The 17,522-nt window shown below is 37.3% G+C and overlaps 2 protein-coding genes across 14 annotated transcripts in view; both read right to left on the bottom strand.

The window, feature by feature from the left end:
* dnajc6 (DnaJ (Hsp40) homolog, subfamily C, member 6) overlaps window positions 1–8,802 on the bottom strand; it is a 55,352-nt gene extending 46,550 nt beyond the window's left edge. For 5 of the 12 annotated variants that reach the window (XM_077198651.1, XM_077198655.1, XM_077198657.1 and 2 more), the window contains exon 1: window positions 431–763. In XM_077198651.1, the coding sequence (XP_077054766.1) occupies window positions 431–623 (193 nt within the window). In that variant the 5' untranslated portion in view covers window positions 624–763. Of the gene's footprint in view, window positions 1–430; window positions 764–8,257 lie in introns of those variants that run through there. The other 7 variants (XM_077198659.1, XM_077198660.1, XM_077198653.1 and 4 more) reach the window with 5 other exon arrangements.
* A 1,304-nt stretch (window positions 8,803–10,106) lies between these two features.
* On the bottom strand, window positions 10,107–16,522 carry ak4 (adenylate kinase 4). Of its 2 annotated transcripts, none has more exons than XM_077198716.1 (6): window positions 16,210–16,522; window positions 15,809–15,967; window positions 14,634–14,753; window positions 13,285–13,457; window positions 11,471–11,589; window positions 10,107–11,308 (listed from the first exon to the last, which is right to left on the bottom strand). In XM_077198716.1, exons 2-6 carry the CDS (start codon window positions 15,948–15,950, stop codon window positions 11,182–11,184), a joined length of 681 nt encoding a protein of 226 aa, XP_077054831.1. In that variant the 5' UTR covers window positions 15,951–15,967; window positions 16,210–16,522; the 3' UTR covers window positions 10,107–11,181. The 2 variants fall into 2 exon arrangements, with proteins under 2 accessions (XP_077054831.1, XP_077054832.1); XM_077198717.1 differs by having other exon boundaries at window positions 16,214–16,365.
* Window positions 16,523–17,522: the final 1,000 nt, after the last annotated feature.

Raw genomic sequence — 17,522 nt, 5'->3', positions numbered from 1 at the left:
GATATTACTATCCTATAATCCATTTAAAACTGCATGCAACAAGCCCAAATACATGCACGTTCAAAGAAAATTTCATAACTGCATATAGCACACCAATATATGAGGCAACAACAAACGTCATTTATGCACATCCTGTTCACAAACTCGAATTTCAATAGCTGATGTCAACTAACAACCAGAGTACTTTCAATGTAGCTTCCTAAACGCCAGCTCTGTGGCTTTGATCAATTGTCATGACACAGCACAAGAACAGACGACACGAAGCACATGCTTCCGGCGGATATCGACAACTAATATTTAATCTACCACCGAGGATTCTTACAGGAAATCAGCATGACTTTAAAACAAAACACAAAACAGGTTGTTGGTGTCTATCAAACGATGGAGCGGCTGGCCTGCCAGCGCCATCCGGTAGACGCGGTTTTCTTACCTGAGCTGTCCATGGTGCTGTAGTCGTCCTGCCGCGCGGGGCCTGTCTTAACGCTGCCGAGGGTCACTGCCGTCAAACCGCTGCCGCTGCCGCTTCGTCCCCCGGTGCACAAGTCTCCGCCGCTATCGACCAGCTGCAAAGATTCGTAGCCATCATAACTGCTCTTTTTCTTGTAGCCACCTAGCAGGCTCATGAGAACAATTTGGAATCACATAGACGTACGACAACGACGATTTCAAGAGACTAGGGGAATGCACATGTTCTGTATGGCAGCTCGGAGGGAGGGAATAATGTGCTTTCCAGCAGGCTGTCCCGCTACATACTGCCGCTAGCTGCAGGAGAGAAGAGGGCGGTGTGTCATCAAGCGCCGCATTTACTACGCTGCACACACACAGAGCCAGCAGCCAATCAATGCACCCTCAATCCACATCCAGTGCCTGTTTTATAACTCTTATAATAAATTTATTTCATTTAAATAATATCTACATATAACTTGATTGATAATATTATCAAACATTACGATGGCCTCTGCATGCTCAGCAGACCATACGATCATTGAAATAGATAAAATGACATGAAAAAAATAAATGATCTTGTGCATTTCTACATTTTCTTAACAATTAAGCATTTAAATTTATGCTGATTTCAATTTGGGAAAAAAAATAATTACAGTCATTTTATAACATTATTATAAAATGTGTTAAATATCACTGTATTGAAATTGAGGGGGGATAAATACATACATTTAAAATGACCAGACACATTAAAGACTATTATGGAGGGAAATGTGCTAATTGTCATGAAAATAATAATATAAAAAGTCCTTATAATGACACAACATTTTATTTAATACTGTAGTATTTATTTTGTCAATAAATCCCACGTCGCTTGTTTGTTTGTTTATTAACTATTGTTAAAGGCACACTATGTAATTTTTCGCCACTAGAGGTTGTTTATTCAAAACAAAGGCGAAGCCTTGATTTCGCAGATAAATGGGAGTTGTTGTCATCGCCTCTACAGCCTGTGGGGAATACGACGGGACTCGGGCAGAAATCATATTCATGAAGGACCGGTAATGTATTTAAGGGCACCTATCAAGCAAAATTCACTTTTACATGGTTTAAACATGAATCTGTGTTGGCAGTCTGTGTACATAACCACCTTATTATGATAAGAATACACCCAGTGCTTTTTTAACTGTCTCAGAACAAGCTGTTCTCAGATTAGGGGCAAAGTGATGTAGATTTGCACAGGCCCCTCCCATGACTGTTGACGGTCACTGCAGTTTTAGCATAGACCCACCCTGAGTGAGCTGTACACACTCCGCCATTGTTTCGACGCAGGAGCAGGTGTAGACAAGAATATCTCCTAAGCGATTGTTGTGTTTTGCTATAAGATGTAAGAATAAGCATAGCAGTCATCATACTCTCGTTGTTACTCGAGGATGGATCTGTACCAAATGTTCGTGATCCAGCTTACAGTCTCCGGAGCGATAGGTCTAACGTTACTCATCACGGCGGTAATGGAAGGGAGAGCGCGCACTATACAGTTCATCTCGTTTTATGGATATAAAGTTTACCAATTTATTAAGCACCCCCTAAAAATGTGTGTATATTTGTTACCTGTTGTAACGAGTGTTTTGTTTAATTTCTTGTGTATGTTGATGATAATGAAAGGGAGAGAGAGTTTATAGATAAGACTTTAATGTGCACTTCTTACTGTGTTTATTCCGCTCATATGATTTTCTGGAATAAAACTGACGCTTCATCTTTTGTGTGATGTACAATAAACTTTATTAAACTCATCAGTATATTTTTGGCTATCATTCGGACGGGGTCTGCAACAGCAGGTTTGCATTAATAGTGGATAAAAAACAAATTTAGTTATGAAATTTAGTGGACAAATAAGTTATAACCGTAATTAAACTAAACTGTTCTATCTCCATACAGCATATATTCTCTGGCTCTGTGGGCATTATTGTCCGACTCCAGGTCAAAATGAACACCGCTAATGAGAGTGTCTGTTTTGATATTATCGACCGTGAGATGAGATTGCCCTGCCACTGAACACGAGCTTGTGAAGCTCCGCCCTCTGTGCCGACACCAGCAGCTTATTTGCATTTAAAGGGATACAGACTAAAACGGCAGATTTTTCTTGGCCCCAAAAAGGGACAATTTAAACATGCTCTAAAAAATTATCTGTTTGGTATTTTGAGCTCTAATTTCACATACACACTCTGGGGACATCAGAGACTTATTTTACATCTTGTGAAAAAGGGCATAATAGGTGCCCTTTAAAGATTTATTAACGCTATGAAAGCCATTGGAGCGGAACGAGGCCGCTGGAGCGATTGCTAATGTGAGACAAGTGAGACACGCGGCTCAAGAGCAGTGGAGCTTTTATTATGCCGCAGACCACATCCGGTTCTTCCGGTCATACGTATGTGGGGTAACGCAGCGCTGTCTTATCATATTAGATACATTTGAGTGTGTGGAAAGTTGTTATAATGCTACTCTGTGCGTTCGCTCGGCAGTGTCAGGGTTCTGTCACTTCTGTCTAGTTTATTTCATGGTTTTGTGACAGAGCCCTGACACCCCTGTTTTGTCTTGTCTTTGTCTGAGCGTGCGGGTTCGAGCTTGCTCGAACTGTGCGCTCTCTTGTTTGTTTCATGACATGTGCAGGGCGTGATGTCTGGGTCCCGGCACTTTGGTCTAGTTTGGCTTCAGTTCTGTCGGGATTCGAACATTCATGCTCTGCGTGTTTTGTCATGTGAGCATGCGGTGTCGAGTTCATGAGTATTGTTATGTTCTGTGTAGCACTCAGTTAGTGTTTACATCGTGTAGCACTCAGTTCGTGTTTACATCGTTACACCTTGTGTTTTACACTGGCTGTGTGCTTTCATGTTGTCATGTTCTGTGTGAACATGCAGCTTATGAGTTAGTTGCGTGTTCATGTTTCGTCTTTGTGAGCACTTGACTTGTGATTTGTTTTACTGGCCATGTGCTGGTGTTTTTGTCATTTTTGGTGTGAGCACATGGCTGGTCATGTTTGTTTCCTTGTGTATTGTGGTCTCCTGTCAATTGTCTTGACCTGCCCATCTAGTTATCTGATAATTGGTTAATTTGCCCCACCTGTCCTGCCTCATTACCTGCCTTGTTTGCTCCCTATTTATTTTCCTTGTGTTTGCAGTTCCTGTGCCAGATTGTCGTCGTATTTCTACCCTTGTATGTTCCTCCTGTGTGTTTCCAAGTCCAAGTCCAAGTCCAAGTCCAAGTCCAAGTCCAAGTCCAAGTCCAAGTCCTCTCCCTCTGCGTATTTTTTGTTTGGATTTTGTTTTATTTCATTATCATTAAAAAAACCCATCAACTTTGCACCTGAGTCCTTGCTTCATCCCTTCATCCCCCACAACCCTGACAGAACGATCTGGCCAAAAGAGGACTCATGTCCGTGCCTGGGAGATGGGAATGCTGGGGATACTGTTATTTTGGCAGTTTGTGGGGTATGTATACAATCGTTGAGAAGAGGCTGGCCTTCCGCCTCTTAGCCCACCTCCCGTTCCCCTCACAAACTGCCAGTCCTCCAATGACCCCTTCGGGGAGAGGGAGGAGGAAGAAAAGGTCAGCCTTATCTGCCTCCTATCCAAAGGCGGCCGAAGAGGCTGTAGCACCCCCAGAGGCGGCCGAGGAGGCTGCAGCTCCCCCTGAGGAGGTAAGCTCCTTTTCGCAGCCTCGCCCTCGCAAGCAGAGGAAGAGGAAGAAGGCTTCCTCTGTTTTACCTGGCTTGGTGGTCCAAGAGCCCCCATGTCTTCGCCTTCTATGCATTGGCCGTCCTGCATGCCTGAAGGAAGCACATGGTTTCTACTGACCACGGACCAGTCTGTCACCCCGAGCAGCCCGCTGTCATCCCAGAGCAGCCAGCTGTCAGTCTTCGGTCTTGTATTGTCATGTTCTTGTCTTGGGTTCTGTTACTTCTCTCTAGTTTATTTCTTGGTTTTGTGACAGAGCCCTGACACCCCTGTTTTGTCTTGTCTTTGTCTGAGCACGCGGTTTCGAGCGTGCTGGAACCGTGCACTCTCTTGTCTGTTTTATGTGTGGGGCGTGATGTTTGGATCCCAGCACTTCGGGTCTAGTTTGGCTTCAGTATTCATGCTCCGTGTGTTTACTCATGTGAGCGTGCGGTTTCGAAATTCGCTCGGGCCGTACGCTCTACTGTCATGACTATTGTTGTGTTCTGTGTAGCAAACAGGTTGTGTTTTACACTGGCTGTGTGCTTTCATTTTGTCATGTTCAGTGTGAACACAAGAGTTCTCATTAGCTGCATGTTCATGTCTCGTTTTTGTGAGCACATGGCTTGTGGACGTTTTTGTTTGTATTTTGTTTTATTTTATTATCATTAAAAAGCCTATCAACTCTGCACCTGATTCCTCGCTTCATCCCTTACCCACAACCCTGACAGGTGGCTACAATATGAGAAACTTGTTGCACATTGCAGGATTTTGGGATACCACCCTGAAATTACTTTTTGCAGGTTGGGATGTCTGTATTAAAGCGTCTTTGGTGTTTCCATGGTTTCTACAAAATAAAACTGGAAATCGAGGGTAACGCGGCAATGATGTAATTGATAGGCGACGTCCGTGTCCTGGTTAAAACTGCTTATTTCTCTGGATTTAAACATTCTTAGAAACATTTGGGATAATGTAAGTACATAATTTAAGTACACAATCAACAAAATATATAACCTTGTTCTAGTGGTTTTTGGATATTTGGTTTAAAAATTCTTACATAGTGTGCCTTTAACTATTGTATAAATTGTTATTATTAGTTTAACTGATTTGATCATGCTTGCATCCTTTCAATCTGCTAAATTCCCCTCAAAATCAGCACGTAAAATTTGCCTGAAAACCTTTAACACACACAAGCTTGTTCTTATTCAAATGATCTTGTTCTTGCTTTGCATGTACAAATAAACATTTCAGAACAATTCATTTCTAAACATGGAAGACTGTGAGATGCTCCACGTGATGTTAAATCACTCTTTTCCAGTAAAGACTAACTTTGTATGGCTGTTTAGTTCAAACCTAAATTTTTATCAGCTGTGTGCAGTGCTAAATGTTGCTTTTTTTGAGTGGGCATTGCGTTTTTTTCAGTGCGAAAAAAAAAAGTGACTATAAGTGACTAAAGTGGCTTTTTTATGGCTCTATAGTCTATGGGTAACTCTGATATAGCGTTCAGTGCTTTGCCAGTGGAAGTCAGGCAATCCAAGACTTCCTCTCAGGAAGGATGATTTATCTTTAATTGAGCTATACTTGATGCTTCCCTTCATGCAGCCCCCTTACTTGGCAGCCACTGGGGCTACATGCTTTCTCATAAGAGAGCTGGAGCCTGGGCAACCCTTTGAGAAGAGTGAGACTGAGAGCACAGCCTGTAGGAAGTGTCACTGAGAGAAAGGCTCTAGTTGCTGTCTGCCATTAATTACCAATTTAACGCCAACTCCAATTCATTTGTTTACCTTTCCCATTATAATAAGTTAAACGATCAAGAAAAGCAACCTTGGGTCAGCTGGAGGACATCATTGGACACTTGAAATACAAGTACAAAGTACTTATAGAAATATAAAGACATAAATATGTGATGGTAGTGCTCGAATCCCATAGTACCATTTGAAGGACAAGAGCATTTCAATATCATTATTTCATAAAATGAAAATCAGCAGCTGAGAAAATGGTAAGCAAGCGCATGCATATAACATTCTAGAAGAAAACACCACCAACAACAGCAATCATTGTTGTAACTGGCGATTTAAATACACTAGTAAAAAGTTATTTTGTTCAACTCAAAAGCTAGGGCTTGTCTAGGAGTTAATGTTACAACCACACAGGTTGTTTTTTAACAAATCTTGTGACCATTTTCAAGACCTGTAACTTGTAAATGTCTGATTATCAGTCATCAACAATGTCCCAAGAGTCTTTATCAAAACATATCACTCTACTATACTCTATAACCAGATCTAGTTCAAAACTTCTACAAAAAGCAAGACTGAGCTGGAGGCAATAAATAAGAAACACCCTTTTTCCCTTTTTAAGTTCTTGTCTCTTTTTATTTTAATATGTTTTAGAGACAAGACTTCATATTCACAAACTGCAATGAATATGATAAAACTATTGTTAGCTAAAACAAATGTTAGCTAAGACAAAGCTAACACGCCTTACATTTGGTAGAATGAAGTGGACTTGGATTCATGGCTGGGACTGGATTAATTTTTAACATAATAAAAGCCTAAATTGTAGTGGCTTGCTTAAAAGAAGTTACTTAGGTTACTTTAACCCTTTTAGACACCTTACAGAGTTAAACTGATAAGTTTTGCAGTTGGTAAGATATAATAGGTAATAATATAATATTATCATCAGACACGAGAAACATTCTAATGTAAAGGTAAGTCTGTGAGGTAAACATTGAGGACTGTGTGTGCAACATTGCTTCAATGGCAACAGGGAGCGCACCCTTCAGCAGCTCCTTGCATGATGATGCAAGGGATTTCCCTTAACCTTTTACACCATCATAAACTGACCTCGTGCTTATCATAGACGACACATGAAAAACAATAAAACTAAAGCACAGAACTTTTTTCTTTGCCATTGATCAAATTGAGATTTCTGTGATATTTTTTTCCAATCAGACACATACAGCTCTATAGAGAAAAATTGATCAGATGAGGACAAATGATTGTGTGCCATTTACTTCCATTTTCCAGAGTGAATGAAGAGGGAATTCAATCATTGCTTATCAGTGGATCAAACTAACAAAACATTGAAACGAAATATTTTAAAATGAAAGAAAAAAAGGAAACAACAGGTAAATTAACAGACTATCTTTTTTCAATTGTCGTTTACATGTTTCCTATTATAGTCTGTGCAATAGTGTATTATTATTTACACATCATAACTAGTGATAGACTGGTATTTATATATAATATAATTTATATATATATGTATTATAGATTGATGCGTACGAGGTGTTGATGGTTTAGTAATCCTCATTGCGTACTATTATTATTTATTCTGATAAACCGAGATTTCAACAAAAGATGCTTGATGACCATGCTGAAAAATCCAATTTTAAGATGTTAGCAGGTAGATGGTTTTTAGCTGGTCTAAGATTTGCATTTTATATAATATAATTTATATATTTTTTAAAAAATCATATACGATCACATAAGCTTAAGATGGTCAAGCTGTGTTTTGGACCATAGCTGTTCAAACAGCTAAATGACTGACTAGCACCTGCTAATATGACAATCTTAGACCAGCTAAAAAACATCTACCAGCTAAAATTTTAGATTGGATTTTTCAGCATGGTCGTCGTGCATCTTTTATCGAAATCTCGGTTTATCAGAATAAATAATAGTAGTAAGCGATAAGGATTACTAAACCATCTACACCCCCTGCATCAGTCTAGAAACGCGTCCGATCAGCTGATCTGCTTTGCTTGTCGTGACTCATGTAGCTTATTCTTTCTTAAAACAGGCCTTTCAGTATACAAATGCCTAAACGCGATATTATGCTGCAAAGATGTTAACATGATGAAGAGCACATCAAAACAAAACACATGGCACTATATATAACGTAATACTTATTTAGCAATGCAGATAAGGATAAAATCCAACCTCTCTGTGCATTATGACATCACGACAGCCACAACGGTTTATATAGGCTATTAATAACATTTTATTCACTACGTAAGATCGAAGTGTCTTATTCAATGCTGTATGACTAACGCTACTAATAATAATTAGGCTACATTCAGTTATCTAAACAGCATTTCTTCCTACCTTTCGGTGCACTGTCTCTCATTCTCCGATGCCCCAGCTGCTGTCAGAAACGCTGACCTTTCATTTGTCATTCGCTAGCTGTCAAAGGTCAGATTGGCGCATGTCCCAGCGAATCGTGCTGCGTTTCGAATAAGCGCACGAATACTTGAAGCAATGACGAGCTACTTCAGCATCCTCGAATCACAACAACTCCCAAGCAAAATGTAAAAGGACCGTCAATTTGATCGAGATTAGTAAATAGAAACAATTATTTTTAAAATGTTCAATTACTGTACAAAATATGCACGGAACCGTAAATATTTTAGGAAATCCTGGAATGGATTTTTGAAATGGAGTCAAAATATATCACTGATTTTTTGTTGTTGTTGTTGTTGTTTTGTGATAAGCCGTCTGACTTATCTATTTTTTATGCGAGGCAAGATGATGTTAATTTTAGATATGTATCAAACCGAGACTCCGTTCAGCAATGACACCTTTTTTGTACGTTTCGGGACTTCCGTGATGCCGCGTCCAAAACTGTAGCCGCAGATGGTGTGTGCTACTATGGCTAAGGCTTAGATTGTGAATATTAATTGGATTATGGTGACGTTGCTCGATAAACTTCCTCGAAAGTGCTCTGGGATAGTCCTGTCATCTTATCTAATTAATATTCATAAGCTTGCCCTTAGCCGTAGTAGGATTCGTACATAAATGTCAACGCTCAACCCCCACCCCCCAGAGGAAAACTCTATCGCTTTTACGAAAAAAGTAGTTGTATGCATAAGCTATAATAATAATAATAATAATAATAATATATGTATTATATATGGGTGATTCTTTAATTACATCTACATTTGATTTCCAAAGTCATTATTTTATCAGCTTTTTACAATTATTTAAAGAATTTGTTACTCTTTGTCATGGATCATAAAACGTTACAAGCCATAAAAATATAATATTGTCTGTAAAAAGTGTCTTATATAGCTGAAAATCATGGTTTCTTGTTATCCGAATTCCTTCATATATCATTGTGTAATCAAAATATTTTATTTTACTTTTGGTAATATTTCATTTATTTTATTTATTAAAGTCCTAAATAGTAATTTTCCTAATTCTACAACATTAAATTGTTTAACAACAACTTTTATCTTATAAAAATAATCTTATAAATGTTGCTCAATTCTCTTACCGTACCATACTTTGATTTTAATTTGGTGGAATTATCTCCCACAACTATGTAAGATACAGGAAATGATGTCACTTTCCCTCACTGATAAGATCTGAAGCACTGAAAGGTATGTATGCTAAAAAAACATTTTAAACTAGAAAATTCTTACACCAAGAGTTAGTGTAAAACGTCAAATTTTTTACCACAATATCAAAAGGAAAACATAATTTCTCACTGATCACACAGTGGGTTGTTTAAAAGTCTTTTAATCATTATTTCATTAGTGCCATATGCTCTTAGCATTTATGCTAGCAGGTGGAGTTTTTGGCTAAAAAGTTTAAAATGGTCAATTCTGTTACCATCAAACTCTGTTACCAAGGAAGGGTAACAAAATTGACAATTGACAAACAATACTTTAAAGAACTCTATAAAAGACTATTTTTTTCTCCTTAAAGTTAAAAAAAAGGAAGTAACATGTTTGGCAAAAGTGCTGAATTATTAAAAATGTATGTCTTCAATAAGATACTGGAAAGAATGTCTGTTAGTGAACAGTTTATTTATATTTTATTAAATATCTCTATTTTATTTGTTCCTCTCTGTCAGTTTGTTTATTGAATATTATGTTTTGTGAACCAGTTTTATGTGTATTGTGGGTGGCCAAAGATAGATTTCCATTAGAAAGATAAATGAATACACTTTAAATTTCTGAGAAAATACATTTATTTTCTTTGGGGGAAAAAAAGGAAAGCTCAAACATGTCAATTCTTGTATATGTGGTATTGCACATCAAGGAATTATTTTGAGTGTTTTCTCCAACCCTTAATGGCTGGTGAATAGGACTGAAACAAAAAATGAGAGCGAATAGGAAGCAATTAAGAATAAATGTAAACCGAGACAAATAAAGATAGGTTGATAAGTATCACAAGGTCATGTGTGCCTAACACTCTGAGATCCTTCAGCTTATCTTTTGTTTTGGGGACTAATTTGAAACTAATTGTAATCTTTGGTTTCTGGTAAATCTGCGCTTTAATGACTGTCACTGTTGTAATGTTACAGTTACAGTATATAATCAAAAAACATCACTAGATTCTTTCTTATTGAAAGTTCTGTCAGATATGAGTCTTAAATGCAATACAACAGTATTTACCAAAAAGGAGGCAGTGTTTAAAGAACATTTTACATGAAATAGGATTATTTCATTACATTACTTATATACAGCCATTTGCTATAGTGTAGCCAATACATTGGTTTAATTTTTAACAGTTGGCATTTTTGGATTATAAAGCTTGTAAAACACAAACATAATTATAACATTCTTTATGATGTATAGTAGCATGAAACCACTACAATGAAATATGTGAGAAAGCTAAACACCAAGGTGAAATTTTTTCACAGACAGAGATGATATAAAGTAAAGCCATCTCAGAAATAATTGAATCTGGCTAGAATCTCACAGGAATGCTTTAACGGTTCAGTCTCATCCAATCAGACAAAGTCACATGCGTCTACCCTTCACTTATTATTCATATGTGATTTAATCTCATCTAGCCTATATGAAATCTACGAACCAATAACACTTTATAAAAGCAGACAGAAAGTTCTATAAATGTATGTATTTTTTTCAGCAAGTGAAATTATCAAAGATAGCACGAACGAACACATTGCCATCATAAAAATGATTAGCATGGAATCTTTGGAAATCGACGTGGTCAATCAGCAATTCCTCTGAGATGAGGCCACGTTGTTCTCTTGGATATAAGATTATGAGAGGATTTCCTCAGGGAGTTGAAGCACACCGAGCATCTGATTGGATGGTGGGGATCCTTGTGCTGAGAAGTGTGCAGATATTCGGCCAGATCTGATCAGTCTCTGTGTCTGAATATGTGTACAGGATGCCTTTAGCCCTTCAAAGAATTACAATGCTGTTAGTAAACAAGGTAAAAGGTACACAAGTCATTCGTTCATTTGACTCAGAGTCATAGAAGTACAGTCACAAGCACACTGGGTGTGTTTTGGATTGCATTCCAAGATGTGAGGTAATTCCTATTAATGTTTTAGGAGCGTACTTATAGAAATCGATGACTGGTTTGGCTACATCTTTGTAGTGTCTCAGTCTGGCCACCAGGGCTTCTGGTCTGTCATCTTCCTGTTGAATCAATGGCTCTCCTGTGATGTCATCTATCCCCTGTAAACACAACAGAAATTAGCAAGGCTGTTAGAAAGATCTGGTCCCACTTTATATTAAGTGCTTTAACTACTATTAACGTAATTCAATTCTGTAATTACATCTATAATTACACTGTTGACCCTTCGGCTACCCCTTAACCCACTCTTAAACCTAACCATTACCACCAAACTTGTCCCTAACCTTACTGGTATCCCAACTCAATAGCAGCAATAGTATTTTGCAATACGACAAGAACACATTAAGTATATTGTACCTAACTATTTTTTTTATGCAAGTACATTAAAGATACCCAATATAATGTGACCAAAGATTCTGCAACACAGCTAGAAAAAAAAAATCTCTTTAAACAAAATCTTTATTTTACTACACAAAATGTAAAATAAAGACAACTATTTTTTATTTAAACATTTTAGAAACAAAATCATTACTAAAGAAAAAAGGTTTGAGAAAGAGTCAAAGAAAAAAAACTAAACTAAATAAAACAAAACAAAATAATATAATATAAATAATAATAGTAATAACAATAGTGAAACATAAAAAAATATATACATGCATACCAATATATATATATGCATATATAGTCTAGGTTAAGCTGGAGGGTTTTAAAAAGTGCAAGAAAGGGTTGCCAAATTTTAATAAAATATTGTTGGCCTCTGAAAAGAATATCACATTTTCTCTAATTTCATAAAATATAGGATATCCTACAGTACAGTAAAATTAAGAAAATGGCAAGCAATCTTAGAAAAGCAACACAATTAGTTACAACACAAGCAACACAAGTTAGTGGGCAGCGAAGGACCCTGTAAATCCGAGGAGTGAACCCTGTCCAGAACGTACTCATGCTTCTTGATTTATTTCAATATTAGGGGCTAAATCCCATTTTTGGTACTCAAATTATCAAAGATTACAGCTAATTCTGTGGCAGGAGAGTTGACCGAAGAATCAACCATGGATCATTGAAGGTTCTTCCACAAAGTCTTCCACCAGGGGTGTACAAAGTCCTAGTCCTAATTTTGTAATTTCAAAGACCTTTATTAGCTGGTTCAGCTGGAACTAAACTCTGCAATAAGGTGGATGGTTTATAAGGGTAGTGTCCTTTAAAATGGAAAATTTTACTTCCTACTTCACAGAAGCATTTGGTGTTTTCCATTTGAAGAAAATGAGGTTTCAGCCTCAGTGTGAACACACTCATCTTGTGTCTCAATGCACTTCCTTGTTCAGTAGTATGTACACAGCCACACTTTTTTAAAATTAACTGGTTTTATTCAATTCAAAATTATTATTAATATCAGTTAATCAGTCTAAACACATTAATTCATACCAATAAAACTACTTGTATGGGCCAAATCAGGTAGAAATAGATCTTTAACGTAACAGGCCCAGAATGCACCTGTATCTGTTTTGCTTAAAAATGCAGCACATGTTTCATGGCACAATACTATATTTACTCTATTTAACAGGAGGATAATGTTTTATACATTGATGTTGTGTTGCTATACCTGCTTTTGGAGCCAAGGAGTCAGACTTACTATGAGTTTAAAGGTTTTAGTGCAGAAACCATAATAAAGAGAAATGGAGATTTGCTTTCATTTTCATTATTCCTTCATAACCTACTAATTCTTATCTAATTTAATGTGGCGCTACATATACTGCACTGTGATATCCTTTCTCAATCAAATAGAGGATTTTCACCTGGACGCGGGGAGGATTGAAGCACATATTGTACACCCTCCCACTGACTGGATGTATCCAGCGATGTTGCAGCCTTTCCTTCAGTGTTTCCAGAGGGATGTTGAGGTTGATGGCTATATCCAGATCACATGCACTGTTTAGGGCTTCAGCCTGAGCTAGTGTTCGAGGGAAACCTGGAAGGTAAGTTCACAAAAATGACTTCCAACACTTAATACCAAAATGTTCATGCACACACCTGATTTATTCACATAGGAGTGATTTAATTTTCTTCATTTCATTATAAATTTGTATGATGCCATTTGAAGGTTATAAATAAATACTTCTTTGAAATGTCACACTTTTGTTGCAATGTGTAGTTTTGTAACCATGCATACATATCAAGTGTTGCAATACTACATCCTTATTTGGTCCCCTGCTGGCAATGCTATAATGATAAATAATAAAATAAAATAAAACATAATACCCTACATATTGTGTATTTTTATTCATTAGAGCATTGCCAGTGGGGAGACCTGCTTTCATTACTTATGACTGAGTGTAAATACTTTTTTGTTAGTCTATATTAATTTGAACCTTTAGTTGGGATTAGCTTTTGCAGTTTGCGCTTTAATCAGTACAGTCCTTCAATAAAGGAACTCTAGTTTTAATCCACGTAGCAAGAATGTTTGTAGGTCACACTGCACACTCAGTACATGTCTGATATCATATCACCCTACATCAGGAGCTAGTGACTTTGACTTTCTAAGCTAACAGCGGTTACATCTTGACTTTTTGATCTCAGAAATCAATTCATAAAAGGAAAATGGGCAATAGAAGGCAACATATTTCCAAGGCCCTAGCTTACTTCCTAAAATTACTAACACTACAGACTGTTTTGAGTTTCTGTTGAATGAAGAAATGAAAGTTTTGCTTCCTCTAAAAAGATTTAGCTTAGTCATAAATAAATAATAATACAGCAAAAGGATTAAACATTAAAGTCGCATGAAACGAAAGTGGCAAGTCTTTTCTTCCCTATTGTGAAATATCCAAGTGAAATGGCTTCTCGAACATGAAAAAATTGTAAGGTGGGACTTAATTTGGTCCATCAGGAATAGATTGGATCATTATGGTTTGCGATTGCTGTGATCTCATGTGAGTGACAGGTTGTCCTGCCCCCGCGCCAGTAAACAAATCAGAGATGTCATTGCAAAAGGGAGGGGAAGTTATGTTATTAGTAGAAGGAGTATTACAAGGGCACATGGATTAAAAAAATAATAATTTTGTGCACAGGTAAATTTATAATTAACAGTGCAAAAAAAAAATTTCATTTTGATTTTATGGTGCCTTTTAAATGGGATTCACCACCATACCATCCAACAACCAGCTGTATTTGGTCATCTCCACCAATCTAGGCAAAAGAAGACGTGTCATGACATGGTCTGGCACCAACAATCCTTTTTTTATATACGTCTTAGCTAGAACACCAGCTTCTGCACAAAAAAAGGAAAGAAATAGATAATGAACTGAACACATATCTTTCAAAACAATCATCAAACATGGCTATATTTTTTTAATAAGCTGTTTTGTTCTACAATATTTCACCAAGAATGGAAGCAGCTGAGAATTTTAAAAGACATCCTTGCAACGAAATTCTGCTTACATTCATACTTAAAATGTACATATAACCTGTAACTGAGACGTATCAATTATTAATTTTGGGATTTTAACCAGAAACTAGATTGTTAATCATATAGTAGACTGAGCAGTCACATGAGAGTCTTGGGACATTAATGCCCAATGATTTCATGTAGAATTGTATCCAAGTTGTGGATACAACAAACAAAATATGAAAAATTATAAAAATCTTAAAGTCACAACACAAATTTCAAACTATGCCACAACTAAGTTATAGTGTATTTTTCTGGCAGCTAAATCAACTCTCAGTCTTCAAAGTTTTCAAAGACTAATGCAGAAATATATATTTAGTAAAAATTTGAAGAAAAAAATGTGTTAAAGCAAAAAGTTACTTGCATTATAATGCTAAGCTTTATGTAAAAAAATAGATCTACCAGCCAGACAACTTAACTGAGCATGAGTAAGAAGTCCATTCAAGCTAATTTATAATGAGGAAACTGAATGCGTTTAATATACAATGTGTTGATTATTATGTCTTTATCTTCTTGCATGGATGCCAGCTGAAGTCTTAATAAGGAGATTTACATGGCAACAGCAAAATAAAACAAATGTGGAGTGGCATCTTGCCAGCATGGCAACTTCTAGAAACATTTACCTCACATGAACTCTACACATCATGACTCCCGATGTATTACCACACGTATTGCAAACTGACAGAACCAAGTGTTGAAGTTAAAGAATCGGTCATTTGAAACCCCATTAATTTTGTATGTATAAACCGCAAAAGTGATCAAGGCATCCCCACTGTTCCACAGTGCATCTAGCATTTGTTAGCATCGACAGGTTTTCCGAGATAAACGCGGCTTCAAGGAAAACAACCGAAAGTTTGTTCATTTTTGCAAGCACGCACCAGTTTTCGCAGAGATGTTTTCTCGAACAAAGTCTCCACTGGACAAATGTTTAAGGCCGAAACTGTGCGCAATCCTCTCCGAGATGGTCCCTTTGCCCGAGCCTGGGGGACCCATGATAACAGCCCGGAATAACTTGGACATATCCTCACAGAACTGCCCTGTATGCAATAAAGAAAAAAAATATTCCAGCATTAGGCTACTACTGAAACCATGCAAATCATTATGCATTTATTCCACGTAGTTTGCAACGTAGTGCGCTTTGCATTAATTACAATGAGATTACAGTTCTGTTAAAGATCTTCAGTGCAGAATGAGGGGTGGGGACATGTAACATCGAACAAAATCACACAAGGAGCGACTTAAAAAGTTATAGGTCAATAACAACGACAAACAAACTTACCCACCCAACAGAGTACTGTACTATTAAACTGTTATTTGCACGGTAAAAACAGAGCCCGTTGTCACACTGTTCATTAAACTCGGGTAGCCCTTGCTTCGCTGACGCACCGCCTACTGCTCTTATGTAGACGCGAGCGTCTCCTCTCTGCAAATGAATGGAGGAGAAACACAAACGCCCTATTTTAAAACGCCTCTGGAACGGCGTCGCACTGAAAAATATATCGTACACAATTCAAGTCGTTCAAGTATTCAGTTGCACCGCAATGCATAACAAAATGTATTTAAAACAATGCGCGAATCATACACCGGGAATTATAGGCTAAGCAAAACGTTTTGGGATATTTGTAGGATGTGCAAATCTACACGTGATAATGAACGACAGCTGTATTGTTGCCATGGTTACTTCAGGCAAACGCGATTTCTGTTTGCGAGCGTCTGTTTATTTACCATGGTTCGTTGAAAAATAATCCAACTTTAATATGGCTATTTGGAGAGATGAAGTCCGAGGCGCACATGATTGTTATGCTGAAAGAGGATCTTTACAGAAGAAGAAAAAACATTTCGCACACTATTTTATGGCATTGTTTTAGTGTGAGAAGTGTGTCAAATTCCCAAATTCAAAACTGCATTTCACATGCCGGATGCTGCACTTATTTACACGGAAAGACGAAGTGTGGAACATTGGACACTTTATGCACCCAACTGAGTAACAGCTATCCTTGAAGGGAAAACTAAACCTTGTTCTAAACCTGTGGGCTATAAGATTTTTTCTTCTGTTGAACACAAAATAGATATTTTAAAGACTGTTGGTAATCAAACGGTTGATGATATAGCCATGGACTTCCATCGTATTTTTGTCCTACTATGGAAGTCAAAAGTCAACTGTTTGGTTACAAACATTCTTCAAACTTATCTTCTCTTATGTTCAACAGAAGAAACTCATACAGGGTTGGAACAACTTGGGGGTGAGTAAATGATGACATAATTTTCATTTTTGGATGAACTATTACTTTTAGTAGGGGCTAGGGGCTATACAAATGGGCTTATAAAATTCATACACTACAGTAGAATATAGTGCATGCATATACAGACTATGTCATTTGGGACTCAACTTATGTTATTCTCTCCATGCAACTGAGTCAACATATGGTTATAACTGATGTAATATTGACCCCTGTCTGCTTAAGGACAGGACACACTTGTTGACTGCTATGTTGGTGCAAAACTCAGATGCCACAGCATTGTTTATGTTAAAAAAATTCTAAATGGGGCTGCAAGACGAAGATCATATTAAATACATTTTATTAAAATCAT

This window comes from Siphateles boraxobius, unplaced genomic scaffold (genome assembly GCF_051911475.1).
Source record: "Siphateles boraxobius isolate OS27281-9 unplaced genomic scaffold, OSU_SipBor_1 41, whole genome shotgun sequence".
NCBI classification, from domain to species: domain Eukaryota; kingdom Metazoa; phylum Chordata; class Actinopteri; order Cypriniformes; family Leuciscidae; genus Siphateles; species Siphateles boraxobius.
Note: the sequence above shows the minus strand (reverse complement) of the source record. Positions and strands in the feature narration are given on the sequence as shown.